Here is a 25,839-nt window from a genome sequence, read left to right on the forward strand (position 1 = left end):
AGGTTGAACCCTTACTGTTTTTAATCCGGCTAAACAAGACACAGTTCTCTAAATGTTTAGAAAATATCCCTACCTCTGCTTATCTCTAAATGGACATAAAGATGAAAGCAAAACACAAAGATGTGAATGCAACACAATCCCAAACAGCAGTGGGATTGTCTTTGAAGTAGCTCCTTACTTCCCAAGTATTTTCATGACTGTCTAGGTTCTAGGTATTTTTTTTCAACTTTGCCTTTCCCCCTGCTTTGACCCATTTGTGATAGAAACATTTTAAAATTTCCAAATGTATAAGTTTTAAAAATTATTTTTGTTACTGGTTTTTAACTTAATTGCATGGTGCTTGGAGGCTTTGATCTATAGGATACTCATTCCTTGATTTTTGATGAGACATGGTCCATCTCTGTAAAAAGTTGTGTGGGTTCTTGAGAAGAATGTATAAGTGTTGGCCATTGAGTACAGATTTCTAAATGTTCATGTGTCAAACACATTAGCTCTTTTATGGGGATTTCTTGTCTAACTCCTCTTCCCACCCTTCCTCAGTATTTTGGTTAGAGAACATTTGGCGTGTCCTTGAAAATAAAAAGGACAAAAATATGACTTTAAACATAATAATGAAAAAAATGTCACCACCCATCCCACAAAGTAGTCAAAGCAGGTGGTTTATTACTGTGCATACAAGAGTACCTGTGCTCTCAGTAGCCTGGAGGTCTGTTCAGAAGGGATTGGAGTGAGGGGTGCTGGTCCAACTTCTTTTTTATACATCCCATGTCCAACTTGGAAGTCATGATCTTGACCTTGGATAAAGGCTTTATGGATGAATGCTTTGAGGTCTCATGCCTTAAGGATTTGAACCTCCTCATATTCCTACCCTCAAACGTCTTTTACTTTTTTTACTCTTGTTCATCTACTCCTAGGTCTACCGCAACAGCCCTCCAATAGACCTGCCTCGCCTGTTGTTGCTAACTCAGGTGCCACCTACTTCCCTAAAGTGCAGAATGAGGGACACCTGGATGGCTCAGTCAGTTAAGGATCAGAGTCTTGGTTTAGGCTCAGGTCATGATCTCAGGGTTGTGAGATAGAGTCCTGCTCCCCACTGGTCATGGACCCTGCTTAAGATTCTCTTTCTCCCTAATGAAACACATGGACTCTGCTTGAAAACCCACTTTTGCTCTCATCATCCACTGGGTCAAGTCCAGGCTTTCTAGCAAGTTTCTCAAGGCCCTCATTGTTTGGTCCCAAGTCATCTGCTAGGCTTTGTCTCTGACAAACTCTTCTCACATACTAAACCCCAGCCACCCAGACCATATACTCTTCTCGAAATGTGCCAGGCACTTCCATACCTCAGGTCCTTTGCTCATGTTCTCTTCCTACTTTATCCTTCTACCAGACTGTTTAGCAGTCCACCCAGCCCACACACTGCCATCACATGAAGATAATGATCATGCTTCCTGGGAGACACAGGCTGTGAGAATACACAACCTTGGGAAAGTTACTTCACCCCTCTCTCTGTGCTCCCCTTTTCTCCTCTGTAAAACAGGAATAATGTTAAGAGTACCTATGTATTGACTCTGTTGGGAGGAAAGGACTCAGCAGAGCCAGGTACATAGGGAAGACTGGTAAGTAATAGCTCCTATTATTATCAGCCCAGTGCCTGAGTGGTTGTGCAAATACCCACTAATGAATAAATGCATGACCCCATGCCTTTTAATAGATCACGTTGTGAACTCTGCTATATAATTTGAACATTAAATCAAGCCTGCCTCTTTCTACATGACTGCACACTTCTTAAGTATGGGCCCTGATCTTACATCATTTGTTGACCCTCCATTATACTCACTGCAATGCTTTTATTACTCACTTTTGATAAATTGAACTGACTAGGATATCACGTGGAGTGAGCCTGTGGGTGAAACTTGACAGTACAGGCTTGGGGAGGGAGGTGGTGGCTTTTGCTTCTCTAATAGCTGCTGTTAGAGCAACTTCTCCTGGGTCAGTGGCACCTCATAATCTCATTAATGGACAATGCAGATGAGATGGGTGAGGTCTCCAGACTAGGGTGAGAGTGCCATAGGAAACACCAGACTGGGGGGTGCTGAGTGACTGTATTGGCCTGAGAAATCCATTCAGACTCTTCTCCCATGTGATCAGATCTCCCTTCTTGGCTTCTGTGGCAGGACTCCGGAGTCACAGGGGAAAGGTATGGGTGAGGCCAAGTCATCACCCCCAAGTTCAAGGGATTTAAAAAGTTGTTGAGGAAGAAATTCTCCTCCATCAAGCAAATGTGCGACAAGGGAGAGCCTGAACCTTCTTAAGAAAGTTCCTGAGCCTCACTGAGCAGATCTCCTCCACATCACATGCCAAGTTTGGCCTCTCAATGCATCACCATCAAGATCAGCTCTCTTTTTTTGAAGTAATCTCTACTTCCAAAGTGGGGCTTGAACTCATGAGCCTGAGATCAAGAGCTATATGCTCTACCAACTGAGCCAGCCAGGTGCCCCAGATCTGCTTTTTTTTTTTTTTTCCCTAGACCTGCTTTTTGGTTGGTTGTGTGACTGTGACCTCTCTGACTCTGTTTCCTCTAGGAGGGTAAGAAAACCCCATCTTCACAGGGTTGTTCGAAGGAAAAGGAACATCACAGATGTGGATATGCAGTGGAAGATTTTCTTATAATTCCCCCAGGAGAGAGAAATGCCAGCTCTGGCAAGCTAAGTGCCCTTCCCTTAGTGGCACAATATAAATCAATCTGCTTGTTGAGTTAGAACAAAGCCAGGCAACGGGAGTGAGTCTCCAGGCCAAACCCATCAGATATATTACAAAGAAAATATTTTGTAAAAATAAAAAGGCAGGAATGTGATGCTTCACTTTCTTTTCTCCAAAGAGCTCTTTTCATAAAAAATTTCTTTTTATATAATGCATTAACAGGCATCAGTGGAAACACACTGGTGATGCCAGAAGGTCAGTCACCTGACTAGGGGTGTAAAAGTTTCCTCCAGTCTGTCTGGCCAGGTTATTTTGAAGCTCTGAATCTGGGACAGGGAGCCAAAGCAGCTGAGGTGGGAGCAGCAGGCTAGCTCTTTCAAGATGTAGAAGCTGGGGCTGGGGAACTGTGGGTATGGAGAATGAAAGAAGGGTCAGCTCTGGCCACTCAAACCCTTCCAGGGCTGGGAGTGGACATTCCGGTCCGATCTCAGGAATAAATGTACCCAGGCCATTCCTGGCACACTTCCTTTGAAGCAAATTTCAGGGTCAAGGCATAGAATCTCCAACTTCTTCTGTTGGAGGGTCTCAGTGTTTTCAGTCAGAAGTTCAGGAAAGCAAAGGGTCTCAGTGTCCACTGATATCACACCTTGGATCCATTTGGTGCTCAAAGGGTCCCACACCACATACATAAACACCTGTACCCTTGAGCTGTGTGATCTCTCAGAGAAACCTGAGGTTCAGCAAGGCTAAGTGGCCCTCGCCTCACAGTTGACAGTACCCAGACTCCAAATCAGGTTTTCTGTCTCCTCTTCCCGCGTTCTTTCTGTGGAGATACTTTCCATGTGCCCTTGTGTGATTTTTTTTAAAAAAAGTAATCTCTACACCCACCATGGGGCCTGAACTCACCACCCCAACATTGGGTCGGATGCTCTATCGACAGAGTCATCCAGGTATCGTATCTTTGTGTCATTTTTATTTAAGTCACACTTAAGCCCTGGAAAGCTGGGATGAGCACATATGATATTCCTCTTTGTTGAGCTGGAAAGTTGAACAACAAATCCACACATAAAACTTGGCACTGGAAGACAGGTCTTCTCATCTTCCAGGATCTGTGTTTTAGATTAAAAACAACCTGGAGTGGGGGAGCAGTCCCCCCACTCACCCACAGAAGGATGGTGGAGGTTGGGGAGTGAAGTCAGGGAAAGCCACAATCTGCCTTCAGGGAAACTTCTCATTTTCAAACTGAAAGATACAACTTCTCTGCCTCAGTTTCCTCTTCTAAAAGTCTTTGAAGGGGCTGGGGGGATGGAGAGGAATGGGGAGTTATTGTTTAGTGGGTACAGTTTCAATTCAGCATGAAGAGAAAGTTTTGGAAATGAATAGCAGTGACACCTATACAAATTGTGATGGTATTTAATGCCACTTAAAAATGGTTAAGAAAGGGGGTGCCTGGGTGGCTCAGTGGGTTAAGCCTCTGCCTTTTGCTCAGGCCATGATCCCAGGGTCCTGGAATGGAGCCCCGCATCGGGCTCTCTGCTCAGTAGGGAGCCTGCTTCCCGTCCCCCCTGCCTGCCTCTCTGCCTACTTGTGATCTCTCTGTCAAATAAATAAATAAATAAAATCTTAAAAAAAGGGGGGGGTTAAAATAGGGGCACCTGGGTGGCTCAGTGGGTTAAGCCTCTGCCTTCGGCTCAGGTCATGATCTCAGGGTCATGAGATTGAGCCCCACATCGGGCTCTCTGTTCAGTAGGGGGCCTGCTTCCCCCTCTTTCTCTGCCTGCCTCTCTGCCTATTTGTGATCTCTCTCTCTCCCTATCAATAAGTATTTTAAAAAATGGTTAAAGTAGTAAATTTTATGTTGTGTATGTTTTACCACAATTGAAAAAATAGTATATAAATAAATGGGGGGGGGGTTAACTGATGGTTTCTAAGTTTGTCTCCACTCTGAAAGTCTACAATCCTTAGCCTGACTGGAAATTTCCTTCCAATGTAGCTTTGTCTTTCCAAGTGCTTTCTCTCTCTAATCTCTCAGAATGCTCTCCCACAAGACCCCAACCCTGTTCTTAGGCAGAAAGGAGCACCCTGAGCTGTCTTGCAGTTGGCATAATGACCGAGGGTAAGGTCTGGATTTAGTCTGCATCGTGGATGAGGCTGGCTCCTTGTTAAATGACTGGGGCAGAGATGGAGCATTTTTGGAATCGTGACCACCTCTTATTTTGATGGATTGATGTTCTATGCTAAAAGTGGCATTGGGCTTTTGTCTTAAAACTAAGATGCATTTATTTAATTAGGCTTGACATAAAAGCTGGTCGGAGAAACCTTATCCCTGAAGATGAAGGCCCAAGTCAGGAAGGCTGGTCAAGGACTTTCTCCTCCAGCTCACAATGTAGGTGTGTGGCAGTTCTGGGGCTGGAGGGCAGGTATAAAACCCCATCTCAATGCAGTCCTCAAGACAGTTTTCTGAGATGGCAGAGTTGTGGGAACCCGCCTTGCTGGATCCTACGAGAAATCCAGGACAGCTTAGGGAGGATCCAGACTTCTCAGAGGAGAGCACTGGCTCAGAAGGTGGATATGAAGCCTGAACCTTGGGGCCCTGGCTCCCACCTGGGGGTCTGTGCAGACACTGGGGCAGGGGCAGGCCTGAGAAGCTGGCAGGTGGGCGTGTGATGCTAGCCCACCGTCACACCTCATCAAGAAAAGGCAGTCAGCAGTCTACGCTGTACTGGAAAAAATGAATTAATATTAATTGGTTCCCCAAACAGCCCAGAGTTTGATTTTCAGCCTGACTGGATTCTTCTTCCAGGTAGAAAAGTTTCTCTTATATATAATATCCTCTTCTCCACCAGCCTCCAACGTGTAATCAGCGCAAGATAAAGTAAGGTGAACAACGCACAGACCTGTGCCATTTCCAGACTAGCTCTCTCTGAGGTGTGGTCACGGGTCAACAGGAGCAAGGGGGTGCCAGACCATGAGAGGATCTGCAGACGGGGAGCCAATCGTGCAGCAGCTGGCCTGCCAGGAGAGGGGCACGGGGGCTCTACCTGAGACTCTTCACAAGCGTTTCTCCAGAGGGGAAAACAAAGGCTGGTACAGTAGAGGAGAACTGCCTCCTTCTACAATGTGCTCAGAGTTCTTGTGAAGCCTTGGAAATCAGATTCCTAGGATTCGGGGTGCTTCACTTCCCTCTTCAGTAGCTTTCAAGGAGATGTCTAGAAACCTCTGTGAAATGGTATGGTGGGAAATAAGCCAAGCCTGAGGGTAGCAAGCAGCTGGTCTGTAAGCAAAGATGCAAGGAAACTGCTCCTTAAAGGGACCCTTCAGTCCACCAATTGAGAAAAAGAAAAGAAAAGTAGTGAATTTGGTAGTGACAGATGTGTGGAGGCAGGAGAAAGAGCCTAAACACAGCTCGGGTGGGAATCAACACGCAGGCGGCAGTTCAAGCAGTGGAGAGGGCCGGACTTTGCGCCCAGAGACCTAGTGTGGAGCAGTGCGCTGGCTGCAGGGGCCCGCGTGGTGGCTGGGGCCGAGCACAGGGCTTCAGGGCACAGGCCATGGTGTATGTTTGCGGGGGAGCAGGACAGCTCCCCAGAGCACAGGACTGTCAGCAGCCAGACAATGCACATCACAGTGCTCAGGTTCAGAAGGTAAGAGTGAGGTTGGGGGCCAGGCTGGGCCTGGTTAATGATGCCCCAAATGATCAGTGAGCAGCCAGAGGCCTTCAAGAGGCCCACCTGCTCTCTTTCTATGCACCCCTGGCCATTTTCCTCCTCTGCAATGAACATCGCAATGACGTCTACTTACCTATCCTGTGGGAAAATTCTCAACTCCTGTTGAACAGGCTGACTTTCTATGTCTCAGTTGTTTTTTGTGTCTGAGAATTCTGAGCTAGCAGTGCCAAGATGCCTGCGCTCCCTCAGCACCTGCTTTGTGCTGAGTTAACTTGAACACAGCTGTACACTGCCCAAGAGCTCACTGGCACCTAAAAGGATCCGTATGGAATAGTCAAGGGCTCATGCACACCTCCTACAGAAACTGACCAGAATATTTGGCTCGTTTCTAACCACATGCCCTCTCTACAGTGCCAGTTAACTGAAATGTCTGCCTCAAGTATTGTGTTTGAAAACTTTCCAGACATTCATCAACACAACTCATGGCTTTCCTCCATTCAGCATGAACATCCTATTGCTTTTGCTTATGCATCCCAAAGCACCTCCCTGGGACCCACTGCACTCAGTCTATGCAAAGGGCTGAAAGCCTGGGATGAATAAGAACCTTAGAAATGTGTTCAATTCACAAAGCAGAACTAATGCATGTGTACGTGTGTGTGTGTGTGTGTGTGTGTGTGTGTGTGTGTAGTGTGTTTGCTTCTCTAACCATAGAATGGAATATCTGATTACATCAGTTAACTTTCTCCTCTTGCTTACTCACCTGGCCCCAAGAGGCTCTGGGCCCACTTCTTGCATTAAAGAGCAGGGTGGGAAAGGCACTTTCTCTCCCTATTCTGCCTGAGCTGAAAAAGGTCCCAAGTTGCCTTCTGGATCACAAATACCTGGCTTGTCCCTCCCTGTGTCTGGACTGCCTCTGCTTGCTGATGACATCTGTGATACAGGCCAGCAAAGCTTAGACTTGGAGGGACAGGCATCACCAGGGGTCTACAAGCTGATAGATGTGGGCTCCATGGGAGCTGGTGCCTATCTGAGGAAACACGGGGAAAGCAGAGCCAGAAACTTCCCCTGGCTTCCTCATTCTCTAAGATACATTTAGGCTATGAGTGCCAGACCCACTTCCACCCATGGTAGGGCACTGACACACACCGCTGAATTTAGCTCTGTGGCAATACCCACATCCATAGGCAACCACCGTATCCTGGCAGAATACCTACTTTCAACCACTGGCTCTGACCTGATTCAAAGCAACTGGCATCTTCCATAGCTGCCTTACTCCTTTTCAGGCAGAATGGTTTTTCTCTGGTTTTCTGGTGGTTGACTTTATATGGTGGTGGGATTAGGTCAAGTTAGAGTAAGAATAATAAAAGTCCATCCAGTTAAGTGAAAAGCTTAGGTCTCTAAAAAGGAAAAGATTTTTAAAAATACTTATTTTGTGCTCAGAGGAAATCTCTAAACTTTTATCCATTCCTGGTGAATAGAACACAGATTTGGAGAAAAACATTTCCATTTACTCTGAAAGACAAAATGGCAGGGAAAGCCAGGCTCGTGTTTGCTCTAATCGTCTAGGGTTAATAAATTTATGAGGGTTATCCCTCAGTGGCAAGCCATGTAGGAGTCCCACTTCTCTAACCCAAGATCGTTTCTAGTCAAAAAGGGGCTGGAAGTTGATTTCATGTTCTTGGTGGAGTATTGGTTCCAATCCCATACCCTGGAGCCCTACAGTACAAGAAAGGCCTCTGACAATGTTTTAGTCTCCCCATCTCTAGAGAGATTGCTGCTAAGGTTACAGAAGGGAGGCCTTTCCCAGGGCTATTTTTACTTCCTAGTGGACAGGCACTGTCCAGGAGCTCTGGGGCCGGGCAGAGGCGGGTCCTGGGGCTGCTACAATCACTCATTTGCTCTCAGCCAGCCATACCCAGTAACTAGGGAACAGGTTACCCACCAGACCACACCTACTCCGTGATTTTGCTGGAGCCTCAAGGGAGGAATAGGTTCTAGTGGAAGAGCCAGATGAAGAGGATAAAGGGGAAAGTAAAAGAGGGAAGAGAGAGGAAGGAGAAATAAAAGAAGGAGAAACTAAAAGAGTTCTTGTCCTTCAGCAGGCAATCTGCCATTCCTCATAAGGCCATTTTCCACAGGGGGGAAAAGTGCTCTACGTTTCCAATAATGATGTTGGATATTTTCTACACAAAGCCATACCCACCAAAGAAGGAAATATTAAGCAAGCATTCAGGAGAGCCAGAAGTTTTACTTAAAAAAAAAAAACAAAAACAAAAACTAGGTCAAGTTTTCTACAAAAATTGAGCTGAATCAATGTATTTTTTGTTTTTGTTTTTAGGTTAGGCGGGGACACCCAGAGATGTTCCCCCATCACCATTTATCCTTGACTGACCGGTCACTTCAATAAGATCACTGTTAGAGAACACATTTAAAAAGACAATCATTACAGCAAATAGGACAACAATAGCTGCTTCTACCTCCATGCTAGTATTAGGGTCAAGATCATCACACTCTGACTCCTCGGAACTGTTCGTCTCCTTGAAGGGCAGCATGAGGAGGGGGAAGAAAGAGAACATAGTTAGAACACAGGCAGCTTTTGCTAGAGCGTGAGGAGAACTTCAGAAAGGCACAAGCAATGGAATATTGGGCTGAGCAAAAAACCAGGTGCTTCTAAGGTGGGGGTGCTGATCACCCAGGGGTGGCAGCATGCTCTTTTCAGGGGCGGGCGTGGGAGAGGAGGCTGGGATCCTGTGCCGCCACGCATCTCACGGGAAACAGCAGTGGAAGAGGCAAGCACATGAAGCATGAGCGTTGAAGAATTTAAACTCTTGTCTTCCGTGAGGTCGGGTTTCCCCGAGGAGAGTGAGGGAGGGAATAGAATTTCTTTTCCCCAAGAAGGACGTTCTTTATTTTACCCAAGAAGGGGAAAAGGTGCCAGGTGGAGAATCACACATTATAAAGCTGTTCAGCATCAGCAGTCTGATTCCCATTGTCCAGAGTCAGATCTTTTCAGAGGGCCCAATGTAAAGAAAACAGATCACATCACTTCAAGATTTGGGGGAGGGGGAGCACAACAAGGGCCTGCTGAAGCTTAGAATCAGTGGGTTCACAGCAAGAGGTGGATTATTACAAAACAGTAACTTGGGCTTTGCTGATGTGCCTCCCCTTCCCTGCCCCTGTATAGGCCTGAAAATGATGTTGTCTGAATTCTGGGGAAAAGAAATGAAACTTTACCAAGGCCACAGTGGCCCTTAAATTACAAACCTCAGACTTCACAGGGTTGGAGGTTTGGCATATACCCCTAATCTCCTTCCCCTGCATCTATTTTCAAACCTAGGATACTATATAGGCAGCTTTGAGAACTTTAGTATGAGTCCAGCATCTTGCATTTTTTACAACAATAACACTGCAGATAATTTGTTATAAAACATGTGCACAGTATAAAGAGAAAGATATAAAAGAAAAAAATATACTTACTTATTTGAATCAAAGTTGCCAGGAGAAATAAAAAACCAAAAATAAATTGATCTTGCATGCAAAAATCCTGCTAAACTACATCCCCTCTGGTCCCCACGCTGGGAAAGAAAAAACCCCATCCACCCAAATTGCCTCGTGAGATGCTGTAGGGTGGGACTAGGTGAGAGCTGGGACACAGCTCCGGAAGACCTTACTCACTTTAACAGAGACTTTGTTGCCCAGAATATCCTTGGGTTTACGAGGCCCTGTGGCTTCATTTTTACCCGTGTGCTCCACTTCCGCCCGCTTTCTCATTCGTAGAGTATGCCATGAACATGACTTCCTGTTGTACCAAAAAATGCACCAATCAAAATGGCAGGTCAGGGCAGAGTGAGGTGGTGGGTGGGCTTGCCACCCTTGGGTGAGTCAGTAGGTGAGGTGCTCCAGTCAAGCCCCAGCTTCAGAGGCCCCAAACCCGCATGCCAGCTCCTCTGGTGGCTGGTAGTTGATCTTGCCTCCGCTAGGCAATGAGTGAGGATGAGCTCTGACTCCTCCTGAGAGATGTGCAAGGTTGGCTGCAGCACTTGAGGAAAATATGAGTACTGGGTTATTAAACTCTACCAAGGAAAGTTTTTATATCATACTGAAGAAGCCTTAGAGGACTGAGGAATTCTTTTCCTGAGCAGTATGGTGTAGGGTGGAAGAATGTGATTGGGGGGGAGTGATGGGTAAAACAGAAAACATAAGAGAAGTAGATTTTATAGTGCATAAGCTATTGGTACTTTCCCAGGACCAGAAAGAAAGACCTAAAAGGATGATTTTGAGGTTTTCATCTCATTATTTATATTTGGGCTGTGGCTATTCCCAAACACTGTAGTACAGAGAGGATTTTTTTTTTCTAGAGCATTTGACTTATACACAGTAGAACACAACTCACTTATCTGATTATTTTAGGATGAAGGGTTTTTCTTGGTCTATATCTTCTTTGTCACTCAGGTGTTTGTGAATAAAGAGCTCTGTCGAGCACTAAGAGGTCCTAGAGTTTTCCTGTTGGGAGAAGACCCATTATGTGCTCTCAGGGTGGTGGGGGCAGCAATACCCTAACTTCTTCCTTCCCACTAAGGGGTCTGGAAGCTACTTCACAGACATGTAAAGACAAGCTCATAGCAGAGCTTTCAAGTTCCACGTGTGTCAGGACTCAAAAACAAAGACGTCAAAAGCCAAGTCACAAACAGCATTAATGATCCTGGGCAGACATTATAAATTTCAGGAGTGGTCACAGAATTTGGATGAAAGACTATCATTATCAGGAACAAGTGAGGTTGGCCTCCCTTCAGTGTCTCCTTGTCAAATTTAGGCCTTTGCAGACAGAGCCTGATGAAAGAGCCTTCATTAGGGGAAAGGGGCACAGGGTGGGGGGAGAAACACACACATAAGACTTAGGAGGAAGGAGAATGTTCTAATATTTCAGGAATTTTAGGATGTGCCGAAGAGCTTCCAAAATATTGATCGCTAACACACATGTTCAATGATCACCTTTCTGAATAGGAAAGGCCAATAATAGTCATGTTCTCATATTTTGGGGGTAAGGGGACTCCATCAGAAAGCAAGGATCTCTTGGCCAGATCTTCTCTTGAACCTCCTGAACAGGCAGGCTCCTTAGCATACCAGCAACTCCCTTCAGTTGTTATACCTGAGTGAGAACCAGTCCTGGAAACTGACTTTAGACAATATCACTGTTAACTTCAGACATTCACCTCATATCTTTACCCCCAAAATTTACACCCCTGACTCAGTCTGGGAACACCTTGAGTCAGGGAGGTCCATGCTGCAAAGACTCCTAGGGTGGACAGACAGTGAGTGCGTGTGTAAATCTGGGGCATGTTCCTACGTTTATTAACAACCCTCTGGGTCATTCGGTATGCTTGATGAGAAACTAGAAATGTTACAAATAATGTTCAGAAGAAAGACTTAGGGTAGTATAAGTGGTAGGGCAGGCTCAATTCCATATTCTTCCCAGAAGAAGTCGTCATCATGGTTTGGGGAGCTTCCATTTCTTGGCCACAGGCCCAGGAACTGATGTGGAAACAGGGTTTCAGTGACATTTATGCTGGAGGCATCACAACCAATTCTGACTCTTGTGGTCCTAGTAGGCCCTGGGGAGGGTGCAGTTAAGTGTCCTTCACTGATAAATACTGATGACCACTCCAAGTCTGTGCCTCTGCTCCACTCCCACCAACCCTTGTGCAAGAGGGGTTGACAAGGAACCGGAATGTCCCATTCATGTTTGGATCTGTTCTCTTTTGCCCAGCCTGACATCCCTTCTACCTTCCCTCCCATGGAAGGTATGAAAAAGTGGCCAAAAGACACAAAAGTGAGGAGGAAGTGCTGAGTGCCTGCATAATTAGGTCACAAATCACAACAGGTTAGCTCTGTAGTTACCAGGTGATTGACTAATAAGAATTTCAATGCTTTGAGGGCCTTTATTTCCAAAGCTCCTTAAAAGGTACCAAAAGCAAATGTCTTTAGAATAAAAGGACTTAGGCCTATTGTGCATTAGAGGTCACCACTGATATCAGTCTGGGCCTGTCATTACTTAGAAAGGCCAGGGTGAGGTTGGTCACCTCTCGCCAGAGCTAGAGAAAGGGCCTAAGAAGCACTATTCCTTTGGTGCCCCTGTTCAGCTCTCTGGTGGGGAATTCCTTCCACCTCTGCCATGGATGGCCAGATAGCATGGGAAACAGGGGGTGCAAGCCAAGCACAGCCTCATACCCCAATCATTACGTCAGCACCTCAAAGGTGCCCAACCAGATGGAATCCCATCTGTACCATTCTATATCTCAGAGGCAGAGACAGAGATATCATAGGGGCTCTTGAAGGGAAGGCTAATATTGGAGCTTTAGTAACTAAAGCCCTTTCTGTGTAGGAAAACACTGCCAATGCATTCAACCGATCCCTAAAATACAGAAAAGAAAAAAAAAAAAGAATAGTTTGCACATTTAAAAGTCACAGAATAGTAATAGGGGAAAAAGGGTCAACTAGTCTTTAGCCTCATTAAAACATGCTCATGGTGAAAATTTATTTTACATATTTAAAATAGTACATTTAAAATTATTAGTTACATTACAGGTACAATGATGAACATTGTGACTCTCCATTTATATTGCACAACCTCACTTCATCCATATGGGGTTCTTTAAATAGTGCAAAATACTTTATACAGGAATGTGTTCAGAAGGGTCTTCGCAACCAAAATAAGGAAAAGAAATATCTTACAAATTACCATGAACATATATTAAAGTGACAGGGGAGGGGAGAAATTAAAAAAAAAAAAAAGTTACAATCTGTACAGAGGAATTGCCACAGACAACCAAAAAGTTCCCTCTCTCCTGGGAGAAGCAGCAGGCCTCTGACCTATATAGGTCTGGCATTCGTGCTAAGGTAATTTTTTGGTGTCAATCAAAAAAAATATATATATATATATCGGTAACTTAATACAATATAAATAAAGTCCAGTCCAGTGAATCCTGTGGTGGGTCAAATGGAGCAACGGAAGGCATGCCTTTTGTCATCTAGGGTTTCAGTAGGGTTCTTTTCTTAATGGGGGAGGGGAGGAAAAAAACGAACAGAAAATTATAAACAAAAAGGAAAAAACCAAAAAACAAAAAAACCCACAGCCACTACTGTCAACAACAACAACAACAACAACAACAAAAGCCCAGAACAATCCAGCCTGGCTGCCCCATGCTGCGTGTGGTTCCAGCGCTCAAACATTGGTTCCAGTGGCACTGTCGAGAATAAGCAGCAGGAATTCCCTAGCATGTGTTTGCATTTTTTGTGTTCTTTGTTTGGTTTTGGTTTTTTAATCCACACACTCCTCTCCCGGGGAAGCCAACGAGGCACTTACTTGATGCTTCCGTCACTATTTTCTGTGGCTGCTGTGGCTTTGGGGAGGGGCGCCAGGACGCTGCCCGGGACCCAGCCCTCTGCCGCAGGGGAGTGGTCGCTGGCGGGCTGGTACACCAGGCACATGCTCTGCTGGTTGACGGCGAGGACCTGGACCACCTCACCTTGGCTCACACAGATTTCGTTCTCCTTCAGTGCATAGTAATCTTTGATCACAGCCATGGATGAGGTCCCATTGCAGCCTCCCAGGTCACCCTGCTAGGAGACAAGGGCAAGAGGGACACAGACACGAGGAGGCCGGTTCACATCCCACTGTGTGATTAAAGGCTAACCCTCCACCATCAGGGTAAACAGCAGACAGAAGATTATCTTAACTGACAAAATGAAATCGATAAACATGTGTTGAATATCTATTTTTTATAACAATGTTGCATATAATATTATAATCTAGGGTGAATAAGCAGAGAATTGTCTAGCCTAGGGAAAGGCATAAACACCTTCCACCTGGAAGCCTCCCTAGCATGCAACCTTCCCACCAGCATCCTCTAATGCATGGAAGAGTGTGGCACAGGCATAAATACACACAAGCGCCTGGGCAGAGTGACGTTGGGGCAAAGGTCATGTCAAGGTCACAACCCCCCAGGAGAAAGCAGACAGACCCTTCGAAACATTTTTTCTTCCTTTTGTAAAAGCATTGGTCTTATGCTACATTCTGATCTTCTTTGAAGCAGGACTAACAATGAGACATTTGCCCAATTCAAAGGTAAGACCATGACCTACCCTGACCCAACTCGAGTGGGAACAAAACTCTGGTCCCACCTGTATTCATTAATACAAGAGGTCCTGCCTCTGAGGACTTTTCGTATGAGTACACCAGAAAAGCTGAATCTTGTCCTGTACCTCCTAGTAATCTGGCTACCTCACACAGCATGATCAGAACAAGAAATTCCTCAGTAAGTTTGACAAAAGGCCAACATGGCTTCAGTTAACTCACAAGGTTGGTTTTTTTTTTTTTTTTTTTTTTTTTTTTAAGATTTTACTTATCTATTTGACAGAGAGATCGAGATTACAAGTAGGCAGAGAGGCAGGCAGAGAGAGAGAGTAGGGGAAGCAGGCTCCCTGCTGAGCAGAGAGCCTGATGCAGAACTCAATCCCAGGACCCTGGGATCATGACCTGAGCCAAAGGCAGAGGCTTAAACCACTGAGCTACCCAGGCACCCACAAGGGGTTTTTAATGTAGAAAATTATTTCTAGGTAATGTGATGAAATAGGTCAGTACAGTAATTCTAATGCAGAATTGAACTTAGACATTAACAGTTGATTTTTTAAAAAAAACTTATGGTAGTTTTTATTAACAGTTAATTAAAAACTCAGTATCATCTAATAATTTGGATAGAGCAAATAAAACAAAAAATAAAACCAGAACATGTAAGTGGGAAAAAAATCTTCCTATTCACAGATCTATTAAGTTCTACAGGCAACTGGAACCTAATGAGATTAATGAATTTGCTAAGGCTCTAGAACAAGTGAGCTGCAGAATTTGGAATGGAACCAGATTGCCTGAATTCCTAATCTAACACCTTTCCCATTTATTCTCACACCTACCACTTGGTAAGGTCAAAACAGCTGTGCAGACTGGGTCTACAGTTAATTCTATGCTGCTGCCATGGTGATGATTGAATTGTGGATTATCTATGAATAATGTCTCATCCGAGTCTGCTGTTCCCATTCACACACAGATGAGCAATCTCCCCTTGCTGCATCAGCCAGTGGATGGTGGATGACCGTGAGCTCACTTCAGCAGCTCGTCATTAGAAAGAGTGATCTCTTTAAGATGTCAAACACTAGAGTTGTCACTTTCAGTAATTCAAACCACAACTACTCTATTTGGTAGAAGTCAAAATTGCCACTACAATATTACCTTATATTTGCAGAGTTTCTGCAGATGACAACAGTCCTTCAACACAGAGTATCTGAGCAGAGGGAACTAGTCTAGCTCACTCAATTGGCAGGGGAAGAAAGAGAAATAATTGAGCCTTGGCTGTATTTGGTGGGTTGCTTCTGGTCAAAAGAGCAGCATAAAAAGAAGCTACTTCCTCAAGGGAGCTTGGAGGCTATGCCCTCAGAGTGGTGAGGGTGGGGGTGCAGGGCTGTCACTTACCTTGCTGGCCTCGAACTTGTCCCCAGGCTGGTGGTAGTCAAACCCTGGACTGCCATTGGAGGTAGATATCTTCAGGGGTGGCAGAGGTGGGTTATAGCTGGAGCCCTTTGGGGGCTTCTCAGAGCCCGTGGGGACAGAGGAGTAGGGCCTGGGGCTGGCTTGGGGAACCCTGGATGGCTGGGACCTCATCACGGCCGTGCTCCTTTCTTTCCGCTGGTACTCAATGGGTGACTGTAGGGCTGCAGGGTAAGAGAGGATGGTTACTCTAAGCTCCGGGAATCCCACAAGGATTTGGAAGCTTATTACACACAGGCTTTGTGCCAGGTATTGTGGTGTTACTGAGGAAGACACTAACCTTGTTTTTAAGGAACTTATAATCTCCTGTGAGAACTAAGAAAACTACCTTAAAAAGGGAAATGCAGACACGAAGTGATGCCCTATGTGAGGTGCACAGTGTTGTGCAAAAGCAGCAACAAAGGCTTTGTGTATGTGCATGTGTGTGGGTGTGTGTGCGTGTAGGGGCCCGTGGGAGGGGTGGTGACATGCTTCAGACTCTGCAAGATATAGGCAAGTGTGAAGTGTGTCTGGGGAACTGGATGGAGTCAAAGGACCTGCAGGCCATGCGTCTCCATGGAGGAAGAGGAGATGAGACAGGAAAAGGAGGTTACGGGTACCATGGCTGAAAGATCAACAAAGCTAGGCTAACGAGTCTGGGTCTAATTCTGAAGATCACAAAAAGTGATTGGATAAAATGAACCTGAACATTCTAAATTCTCTCACCAGAGCCACATCCAAAGAACATTAACCTCATGGCAGCTGGGAAGAGGGATTGAAGAGGCTGATTCAGAAACCTTGAGATAGTGACCAGTGAGACCCAAGCAGAGCAGAGCCAGCGAGAATGTAGAATGGCTATGGGGTGGCACGTGTTCCGGAGGGAGATGAGACTCTGCCACAGCGTTGGTACAAGGAGGAGGCAAGAGCTGAGGGTCACTCCAATTCGGAGACTGGTAGAATGGCAGTCAGTGGAGCTCAGGAGACAGAGGAAAGTTGTGAGCCTTGTTTTAAAGTTTCAGATAAGAAAGTTCCAAGGCCTAAGTACTAAAGAGGGATAGCCAGGTAAAAGGCATACAGGTCAAACTCTGTAATAATGACTTCAAGGGCTGGCCCACTTTTGTCATTTTTTTTAAATAAAGATTTTTATTTATTTGACAGAGAGAGATCACAAGTAGGCAGAGAGGCAGACAGAGAGAGAGGGGGAAGCAGGCTACCTGCTGAGCAGAGAGCCCGATGCAGGGCTCGATCCCAGGACCCTGGGATCATGACCTGAGCAGAAGGCAGAGGCTTTAACCCACTGAGCCACCCAGGCGCCCCTACTTTCGTCATTTTTATCAGGATTCTCTGTAACAAATATTTAAGTGGGTTAACAGCTGGGGCCTTCAATTATAGGGACATTTCTACAGTGATTAAGGATGTCCTTCAGTAGGACCCAATACAGGGCCACCCTTCTTCCTCTCTGAGGTCAGGAGGGAAATATTGGCCCTGCGATGCCTGCACATGTCCCTGTGAGCAAAAGGCTGGCTCCACTCTGTCATCACAGCCTTACCCCTTGAACGTGTCAAAGTATCAGACTCCTGCCAGAGCTCAGCCTTTCTCCCTGGAGAGGATTCTGTAGACATTAAATATTTAAGTACTGATAATCTAGTTTAGCAATAGCTCTACTACACACTATAATTAAGAGAAAGGTCTCTTGGAACCATGTAAAAGTCTGGACCATGGACTATACCCAAAGAAATGCAGTTCCAAGTTTTAAGTAGATGGCAAAGAGTTTTGAAGCAGGCCTTGTCAACCTGACTATATGAATTAGTACCTATCACATGGAACTGGGGTATTACCTGTTTATAGATACAATAAATGTGCTGAAGTATTTCAAAATAATATGGCTTTTTATTTTTTTAGCTTTTTAAATTATTTTTTTAAATATGGCTTTTTAAATGAGCTACATATACAGCCTTATATCTGCTTCCACTTCCACTTGTTCAGTCTGCATTACTCAGGTCTTAGGATCAGGGAAGCTATGGATCTCCTGGAAGGGTTCGTTTCTGCCTGATCTGTAGCATCTTATGCCTGATCCTGTTTCTTTCTTTGCTTTGTTTGCCGGGGAGGTCATAGATAAATGTGTATTCCTACCACCACTGACTATATGGTAATTCGTGGTTAAAAGCCTAATTTTAAGTTATATAGCTTTCGGTTCAAGTCCTTGTTCTATCACCTACTGTTTTTGTGATCTTGGACAAGTTTATTAACCTTCCTGAATCCTTTCTCTCACCTGAAAAATACAGGATAATAGGGCTCACATTTCCATGTGACCTGAGGATGAACTGTGATGATACATGTGAATACATGCTTAGCATTGTGCCTGGCTCCGACAAAGGACTCCATGTGTGAGCCATTGTTGTTACTTCCATTATTGCTGGTTTCAGTTTTTTTTTATTTGTCTTTTGTACTGAATTGATAAACTTAAAAATCTCATTCCAGCTTAGAATCTATCAGAAATTCTTAACCACTAGATGTAATTTGATCCATGTATTTTATATATGTGCACCTTCTACATAAATTTTATCAACACAGGTGTTAATTCAAAGTTCTACATTCAGAAACTGTAAACTATATACGACTTCTATTGCTACCTCTCAGGGGTGGGCTGGTGTTTTATTTTAGACTTTTTAGAATGAGAAAGAGTCCTAGAGATCACAAAGGTTTTTTTTTTTTCTTCAAACTGCCTACAGTTGTGGGATCAGAGGGGATGACCCCAAAATACTCTCATACTTACAGTGTGAAATTGCTTTGAAGCTTCATGTTTATCTTGCTGTATAATTTCTTTTTACATGTTTTAAAATAAATACAAAGTGCTAAATCCCTTATCATGCAATTAGACTGAGATTGTAGGGAGTTGTGCCATGCTTTCCTGCTTCTACTACCAGAGCATATGCCAATGTGGGCAGACTGTTTCTGCTTTTCACAAAAATGAGCCAACAGAAGCCCAGAGAAACATCATGACGTGCCCCTGGTCTTCATCTTGTATGTCACCTTCAATCTTTCCCCACAGCATTCAGGTTGCTGCTGGACACCCAACAAAGGCTGTCTGCGCCACGTGAAGGAGTCCAGATTCCAGTACTGGCAAGAGGTGACACATTCGACACTGGACCTGTGTATGTGTGTGCACGTATGGATATATGTGCTTGCTGAGTCTGTGCATGTGCATATGTGTGCATGTGTGTGTATGTATATATACGTACGGGTATATGTGCTAGCTAAGTCTCTGGGGTAACTTCATTTCTGGTGACATTCTGCCTCCACCTTCTGGCTCTGTTTGTGCTCAGAAAGACTGCTGAGCGTATCAACTTGAGAGACGAGCACTAGTTTAAAACCGTACGCTTCCTGTCACATGCCAAGCTCAACGTGGAGACAACCCCAGCAATGAAAAGAGATAAAGAAACATAAACAAGGTAGCAGCACCATTTCACTTCAGTTCCCACCACCAGTTAGGGGACTCCTGTGGGGTCCGTAGAGAGCTACACATTCTGTGTAATCATGAGCTCTAGGAAGTATCGAGATATCACTGAAATTTAGAGTTTAGGGATCACCTCTCTTTTGAAAGGGCTCACGCTGGCTAGCAAGAGGACCTATGTAGGCTCTCCCACTGATCTGTCAAATTCCCAGTTATCACTAGATCACACCAGAGAATCTGTGAAAATACCAGTCGTTAGCCATGAAATGGGAAAACATAGGACACTGCTAGTCAGCCCCTAAGACAAGGTGGATGTGCCCAACTCAGACTTCGGCCACAATCATTTCCAGCTGGCAATGGTGGCCACAAGGCATCTACCCTATGTCTAGGCTCTAAGAGAACAGCTCTTCTTTTGGAAAGATGAGGCATCTTTATCATGTTCCATCTGTTCCACTGACATATCCAGGTTCAGAAAAATTCTAAACAAAGTGTTTCTGAAAACTACAAATATACCATCCATAGAAAATGTCATCCGGGCTCATGAAGTCACTGTTAAGCCCAGACCCAAGGAAGTTCAGAGGTGTGGGGTTCCCTGACATTGGCCCTGTTAGAAGCCAGGACCAGTACCTACCATTTAAGAAGTCTCGCTGTGTTTCTAAGACTTGATTGATGTCCTGCACCCAGGCCTGCTGGATGTCCGCATTGGCGGCTTGCAGAATGACCCTCTCAGAAGTCTCTCTATTCATGAGTGCAAACTTGCAGGGGTCATTGTCCACGTTCTCCTCCAGGACCAAGTAATTCATCTGGAAGAAGCCAAGTTGAGTCTTTTCATACTTAAATGGTTTAAAAAGAAAATCAACAACATATTACAGCTCCTCCAAGTTTTTAAAGATTTTTTTTTTAAATTTATTTGCAGAGATCACAAGCAGGCAGAGAGGCAGGCAGAGAGAGAGAGAGAGAGAGAGAGAGAGGAGGAAGCAGGCTCCCCGTGGAGCAGAGAGCCAGATGCAGGGCTCGATTCCAGGACCCTGGGATCATGACCTGAGCTGAAGGCAGGCTCTTCCACGTTTTTATTTCAGGATATATTTCTAAAATTTTGTCCTGGATCTAACCGCTAAATACTTTGGTTTCTGACTCTGAGTGAATGACATGATCCTGGAGAACCTGAATGATCCGGAAGGCCTGCATTCAAGCCCGTCTCTTTCTCTCAAAATATGTAACCTTTGCATCCACAGCTGCTTTGGCTGGAAGACTGCCAAGGTTTGAATCCGTACTCACTCCACGTCTCTGTCCTCGGGAAGCAGCTCCCAGGACTGGTTCTGTCCTTTGCTCTGTTATCCCCACTGGGAGCCTTACCTTGATGCTCCTTTTGAACATGTAGCCCGGGGTGAGGGAGCCCTTCCTTAGCAGTTCACTGAAGATGACAATTTGTTCAAAGAGGAATACACGCCTTTCCTTGGTCCGGGACTGCATGCCTGTGTCCAGCTCAATCACATAGAATGTGTCCTGCTGTAGCAGCTTCCCCTGGGCGGTCAGGGTGCCCTAATGGAAACAAGTACTGGGGTGAGGGAGGTGAAAAATAGGGAGGGGGCCACAGCCCTCTGGGTCCACAAAACTGGCCCCCCTAAAAGCCTAAGGGTACTAGTAAGAGACTGAATTAGGACCCATCCATTCAGGTAGGGGACATGGAGCCCTGGGGGTGGGGGTGGGGGGAGAAGGCTAGAAAACCACTAAGAAGCAGCCCGAAGAAAATGCCAGAAGGGAGAAAGATAAAATCATTAGCTAAAAAGTTGTTCAGGGATTATCCTGCTCTTCTTATTTTTTATTACAAGGATAACAGAAAGTGGGTGACATCTGTAGCCTTTCTGTCCTCAGAAGTCCCTCACAGCACAGGCCAAGGACCTCGGGTACTCTTATGGCCACAAACCTAGAACCAATCTGTGACCAAGGGGAGTGATGTAGGCAGGACCACAAGTAATCTAATGAGCTGGGCTCCTCTCCTCTCCTTCTATTATTTCAGGATGGAGTCTTAGTTAGAATTAGTCTAATTCTGAAATCTTAGTCTCCTGCTACCTATGAACAGGTATCGTCGGAGTACCATATACAGGTGCCCGTGTTTTAAAAGCTGGCAGATATTTTTCTGGGCCCTGTGATCTTCTTAAAATGCCTTGAGCCAGCAGGCCACTTTCCAGCCTCCATCGGAAGAACCTATTTGGTTTGCCAGTTTTCAGAGACATCTTCACATCTTCAAAGGGAATTAGGCCCAACCCAGCAGGTCTTCACAGATGCCATTGGAGAGCCTTGCTTTCCTCACTGTTCTGCAGCAAGAACACGCTGACACCTGATATCTGATAGCAGCTAGAGGGCCTCCTCTGAACCACACTCTCTCAGGTGATGGCTTTTGCCCTTTAGTGAAAATGTGGTCCATTCTCTGCACATGATACCTTATTCCAAACAGTACCCAGCACAGGGGTCATTTTTCTTTCCTATTCCCAAGAAACACCTGCCCTCTGCTTGGATCATGGCTTCTTACCGTCAAGGTCAGCAGCCAAACAGGCTTATCTCTACCCTGGTCCAAAGTTAATATTAAGCCAGTGATCAGCTAGCCAGGAAAGCTCTAATAGCTCTATTAACATTATGTAAGAGCCTGACCTGTGAATTATAGTCCTGCCAATACTGAAGGGAAAGCTAGAGGATGTAAAAGAGAGAAAATATAAGTCAGAGACAAACTTCTCCCAGGCCCAAAGCCCTGGACTTCAGAAGGGATGGAAGAATGTTCATGGTCCTTCTTAATTAGTGGAAGGAATGCAAAGCAAATTCTCCGAGACTTGACAGAAAAAGGAGGTGGTGGTGCTTCACTGAAAAGGGAAGATAATCGTGCAGTCTGTGTGTGGCCTTCTGTGTACACAGATGTGCATGCATGCAGTTCCTGTGGAGTCTAACGTGAGTTAGTACGGTCAGATGCTGATTTCCTGTCAGTGGTCAGTGCCTTCAAAGACCAGGAGAAAGTCAAGCCAGACTCCTCCTCAGAAACATGTGGACATCAAGACTTAAGAGCAAAAGGAATTACTTGGTTTGTTCAGAATAGTTTTAGACCTAGTATAGCCTCAAGGAAAAAACTATGAACTTCATCTAGTATGACTACCAAAAAGCCGTAAGAACTCAGGGTATATTTCTGCTGCAAAGCCCTGCTTTGCAGACCTGAGATGCCTCAGGTCTACCATGGAGAACTGGGAATCTACAAAAAATAAACAAGAAAGAAAACCCTCCACATAGTTCCTGGTTACAGGAACAAAGCGGTGGCAGACAGGCACAAGGAAGGGCTGAGAGAGCAGTGAGGATACGAGAACTGGGCTCAAGGACATCCGGACTCCAACTCAGTAACCCAAGCCTGAATGTACCATCTCCTAAATTTACTTATAAACCAGTCTGCCTTATTTCTATTCTGTTCTATCCTAATTTAGCCAGGGAGAAAAAAAGCTATTATTTTCTTTACCATCTCAACTTCCAGGAACCCTGTTTCTCTAGAAAGGAATAATAAAATCTTAGGCTGCAGAATTATCAGGAAACAGAATTAGAAGACCCACATCTTTCTCTAAGGGGTTCAACAATTATTAAATGCCAATGACTCTGTCAGTTCCAATTTGATCATATTAATATTAAAAACAGATGATATGTAGTTAGCATATGAGGTTGGGGTATAAACTAATGGTAGTCACTTATCGAGTTTAAAGTAGGAAAGCCCATTTTTTCTTCAAAGATTCACTGTTATGGGGTGTATTGCTCAACCCTCCCCCCTTCATATCTTGAAGTCCTGACCCCAAGTACCTTCGAATGTGACCATATTGGAAGACAGGATCTTTACAGAGGGAATCAAGTTAAAGTGAGGTCATTAGAGTGAGCTCTACTTAAACATGATCGCTGTCCTTAAAAAAAGGGGAAATTTGGATACAGAAAATGAACAGAGGGAAGACAATATGAAGACATAGGAAGCATGTCATGTGAACATGAAGACAGCCATCTACAGGCTAATGAGAGAGGCCTAAACAGATCCATCCCTCACATCCCTCAGAAGAAACCATCACTGCCTGCACCTTGATCTTGGACTCCTAGACTCTGGAAAAATGAGATGATAAATTCTGCTGTTTAAGCCACCCAGTCTGTGGGACTTTGTTACGGCAGCCCTAGCAAACTGGCTATTTAATGAAGCCAAAAATTCTAGGGACATCTAGCTATTTCTCCTAAGATTCCATTCTCAATTCAAGCTCCTAAGATTCTATTCTATTTCAAAGAATAGAAATGTGTGCATGCTTTAAAGTTTTAAATATTCACTTAACTAAAAAGCAAGCCATTGTGTAAACCCAAGAACCCCCTCCCCGCAAAAGGGTGTCTCATTTTCCCTCTGGTGCTACTTTCATTCCATAGTCTGCTCTCCCTCATATTTCCCGCACTCACATCTCAAGCAAGCAAGCAAAGCAGAGGTCACTGCCAGGTCCACAGTTATAAGGAATTTCGGGTCTTTCCAACCCCCTTGGAATTGTGACTCTAGCTTGGTGGACTGCTCTGTAGCCTCCTCTGACTGTCCTATCACTGGATATCCTAAATAGATACATATTCTGGGCCTGTGAGCCAGAGAACCTGGCACAAAGGCACAGATGGCAAGTGGAGGTGGCAGAGGAGGTTCAAAGGGCACAGGGCTTCAAAGGGAAGCTGCCTCACAGCCCCGGCTCCTGCTGTCCAGAAGAGAGATGGCTCGGTAAGGGCTCACCTCAAAGCCCTGCAGGCGTCCCAGATTCATCATGTCATTGCAGCGTTTTGGAACAAGGCACATTAACTCCACGGCTTTCTGTGGGAGAGAACAACAGCAGCACAAGAGGGGAATAAGCACTCAGGCAGGAAGCTTAGGGCAATTCCGTGCTGGAGGACAGGGACCTCTGAGGGGATCCCTAATTCTAGGAAAGGACATTGGTTCCTGCTGCCCACTCCTAGAGTAGTATGGGATTTTCTGTTGGGATGTTGATCATCAGCGCACGGCTCCAGATGAATCAGTGACCACATATGGGAAGAACGCTACCCAGCCAGCTTTTTCCTCCTTCTCACTTTTATTTAGCAATTCTCATTCCTTCTCATATTTTCTTTCTTCTCTCTGTTGCTTCTTGGCTGCCTAAGCAACAGCTTAGCCTGGCTTGTGAAACACTAGAGGTTTTCACCTAAAATAACCTGCCAGAATGGTCTGTAACCTCTCTGGCTTAAAATAATCCCCATGGTGAGATTGCTTCAAAGGACTTCACTTAGGGAGTAATCCTCCAGGGTAGGGAGGCAGTGAAAACAGGATGTTTTATGTGTTGAACTCAGATAGTACCTGGATTCATGGATGAAATGGCACACTGAAACACTGAATCTCTGAAGGATGTCAGAAGACTCAAATATCGCACCCCCTTCCCACCATATGCCATTGGAGCCACACTGAGAAGATGAGTGCAGTGAAACTCTGGAATTCTCAGGACAGAATTCTCTGGTTCTGGAAAAACACTCAGTGTGTTTATTACTACTTGCCATTCCCCATTCTGTTGAGCAGCTGCTGGCAAGGGGCTCTCACTGAGAGGACTCTGCCTGGACCTTTGGCCCTCAAGAGCCAGTTCTTCTGCCTTAGAGACAGACATCCAACACTGTCTCCGAGAACAGCCAGTGCCAAGAGCATTAGACTCACCTCAATATCAGAACACTCCAAACCAGCCTTCTCACTGTATCTCAGGAAGTCCTAGCAAGGTGGGGGCAGGAGGGAGCAGGGAAGGTGCAGAGTGGAGACATCAGTTAGGAAAAGAGAGCACTATAAAAAATCCAGCATCATAAAACCTATCATGACACCCAGATGACTTTCCTCCCCAACAGACATGGCAGTGCATTATAGAAGCTGAGATATGAACTTATGAATCATATTGGAAACATGGAGAAAACCCCCAAATACTCAAAGATTAAAAGCTATGGGCAAAGGAGGAGGGGGAGAAAGGGAAGAAGGGAGAGAGAGGCTCTGAGCAGGAAGCGGGGCAGGGGTGGGGGTTATGTTCAGAAAGCCTGGGAGAAAGGAAAGCTCAATCTCACTCTTCCATTTACCTCATATTCTGTAAGACAAACCAAATTAAACTATTTTAAAAGATAAAATATGATCAAATTTTAGGTATTACTCATTTAGGCTCTCCAGGGCCTTGCCTTGGCTTTTCTTTCTCCTTGTGGTCCCTCTGATTTTATGTTACTGTTTTTTATTTTTTAAAGATCCCAAGTCCGTGATGGTGACAAGGGAAGAAACGAATTGAAAGAAAGAAAATGAACTAACCACCAACCTTATAGGCAGGAGTGGTATGCAGTTTATTTGGAGGAAGAGCTGACATAAGTCAGGGACAGGGAAGATAACAGCCCACAAATCCCCCCCCTTCCCCCCC

General features: G+C 45.1%; 1 protein-coding gene across 24 annotated transcripts in view; it reads right to left on the reverse strand.

Moving 5' to 3' along the window:
- Window positions 1–25,839, reverse strand: part of KALRN (kalirin RhoGEF kinase) — a 659,936-nt gene that overhangs the window by 29,956 nt on the left and 604,141 nt on the right. For 10 of the 24 annotated variants that reach the window (XM_045088796.1, XM_045088794.1, XM_045088793.1 and 7 more), the window contains 8 exons: window positions 25,110–25,160; window positions 24,168–24,245; window positions 20,756–20,941; window positions 20,031–20,202; window positions 15,892–16,130; window positions 13,732–13,988; window positions 10,044–10,167; window positions 8,846–8,905 (listed from right to left, as the gene is read on the reverse strand). In XM_045088796.1, coding sequence (XP_044944731.1) covers window positions 8,846–8,905; window positions 10,044–10,167; window positions 13,732–13,988; window positions 15,892–16,130; window positions 20,031–20,202; window positions 20,756–20,941; window positions 24,168–24,245; window positions 25,110–25,160 — 1,167 coding nt within the window. The other 14 variants (XM_045088792.1, XM_045088791.1, XM_013052661.2 and 11 more) reach the window with 7 other exon arrangements.

Source organism: Mustela putorius, unplaced genomic scaffold (assembly GCF_011764305.1).
Source record: "Mustela putorius furo isolate JIRA1106 unplaced genomic scaffold, ASM1176430v1.1 tig00003834_pilon_pilon_pilon, whole genome shotgun sequence".
Taxonomy (NCBI): domain Eukaryota; kingdom Metazoa; phylum Chordata; class Mammalia; order Carnivora; family Mustelidae; genus Mustela; species Mustela putorius.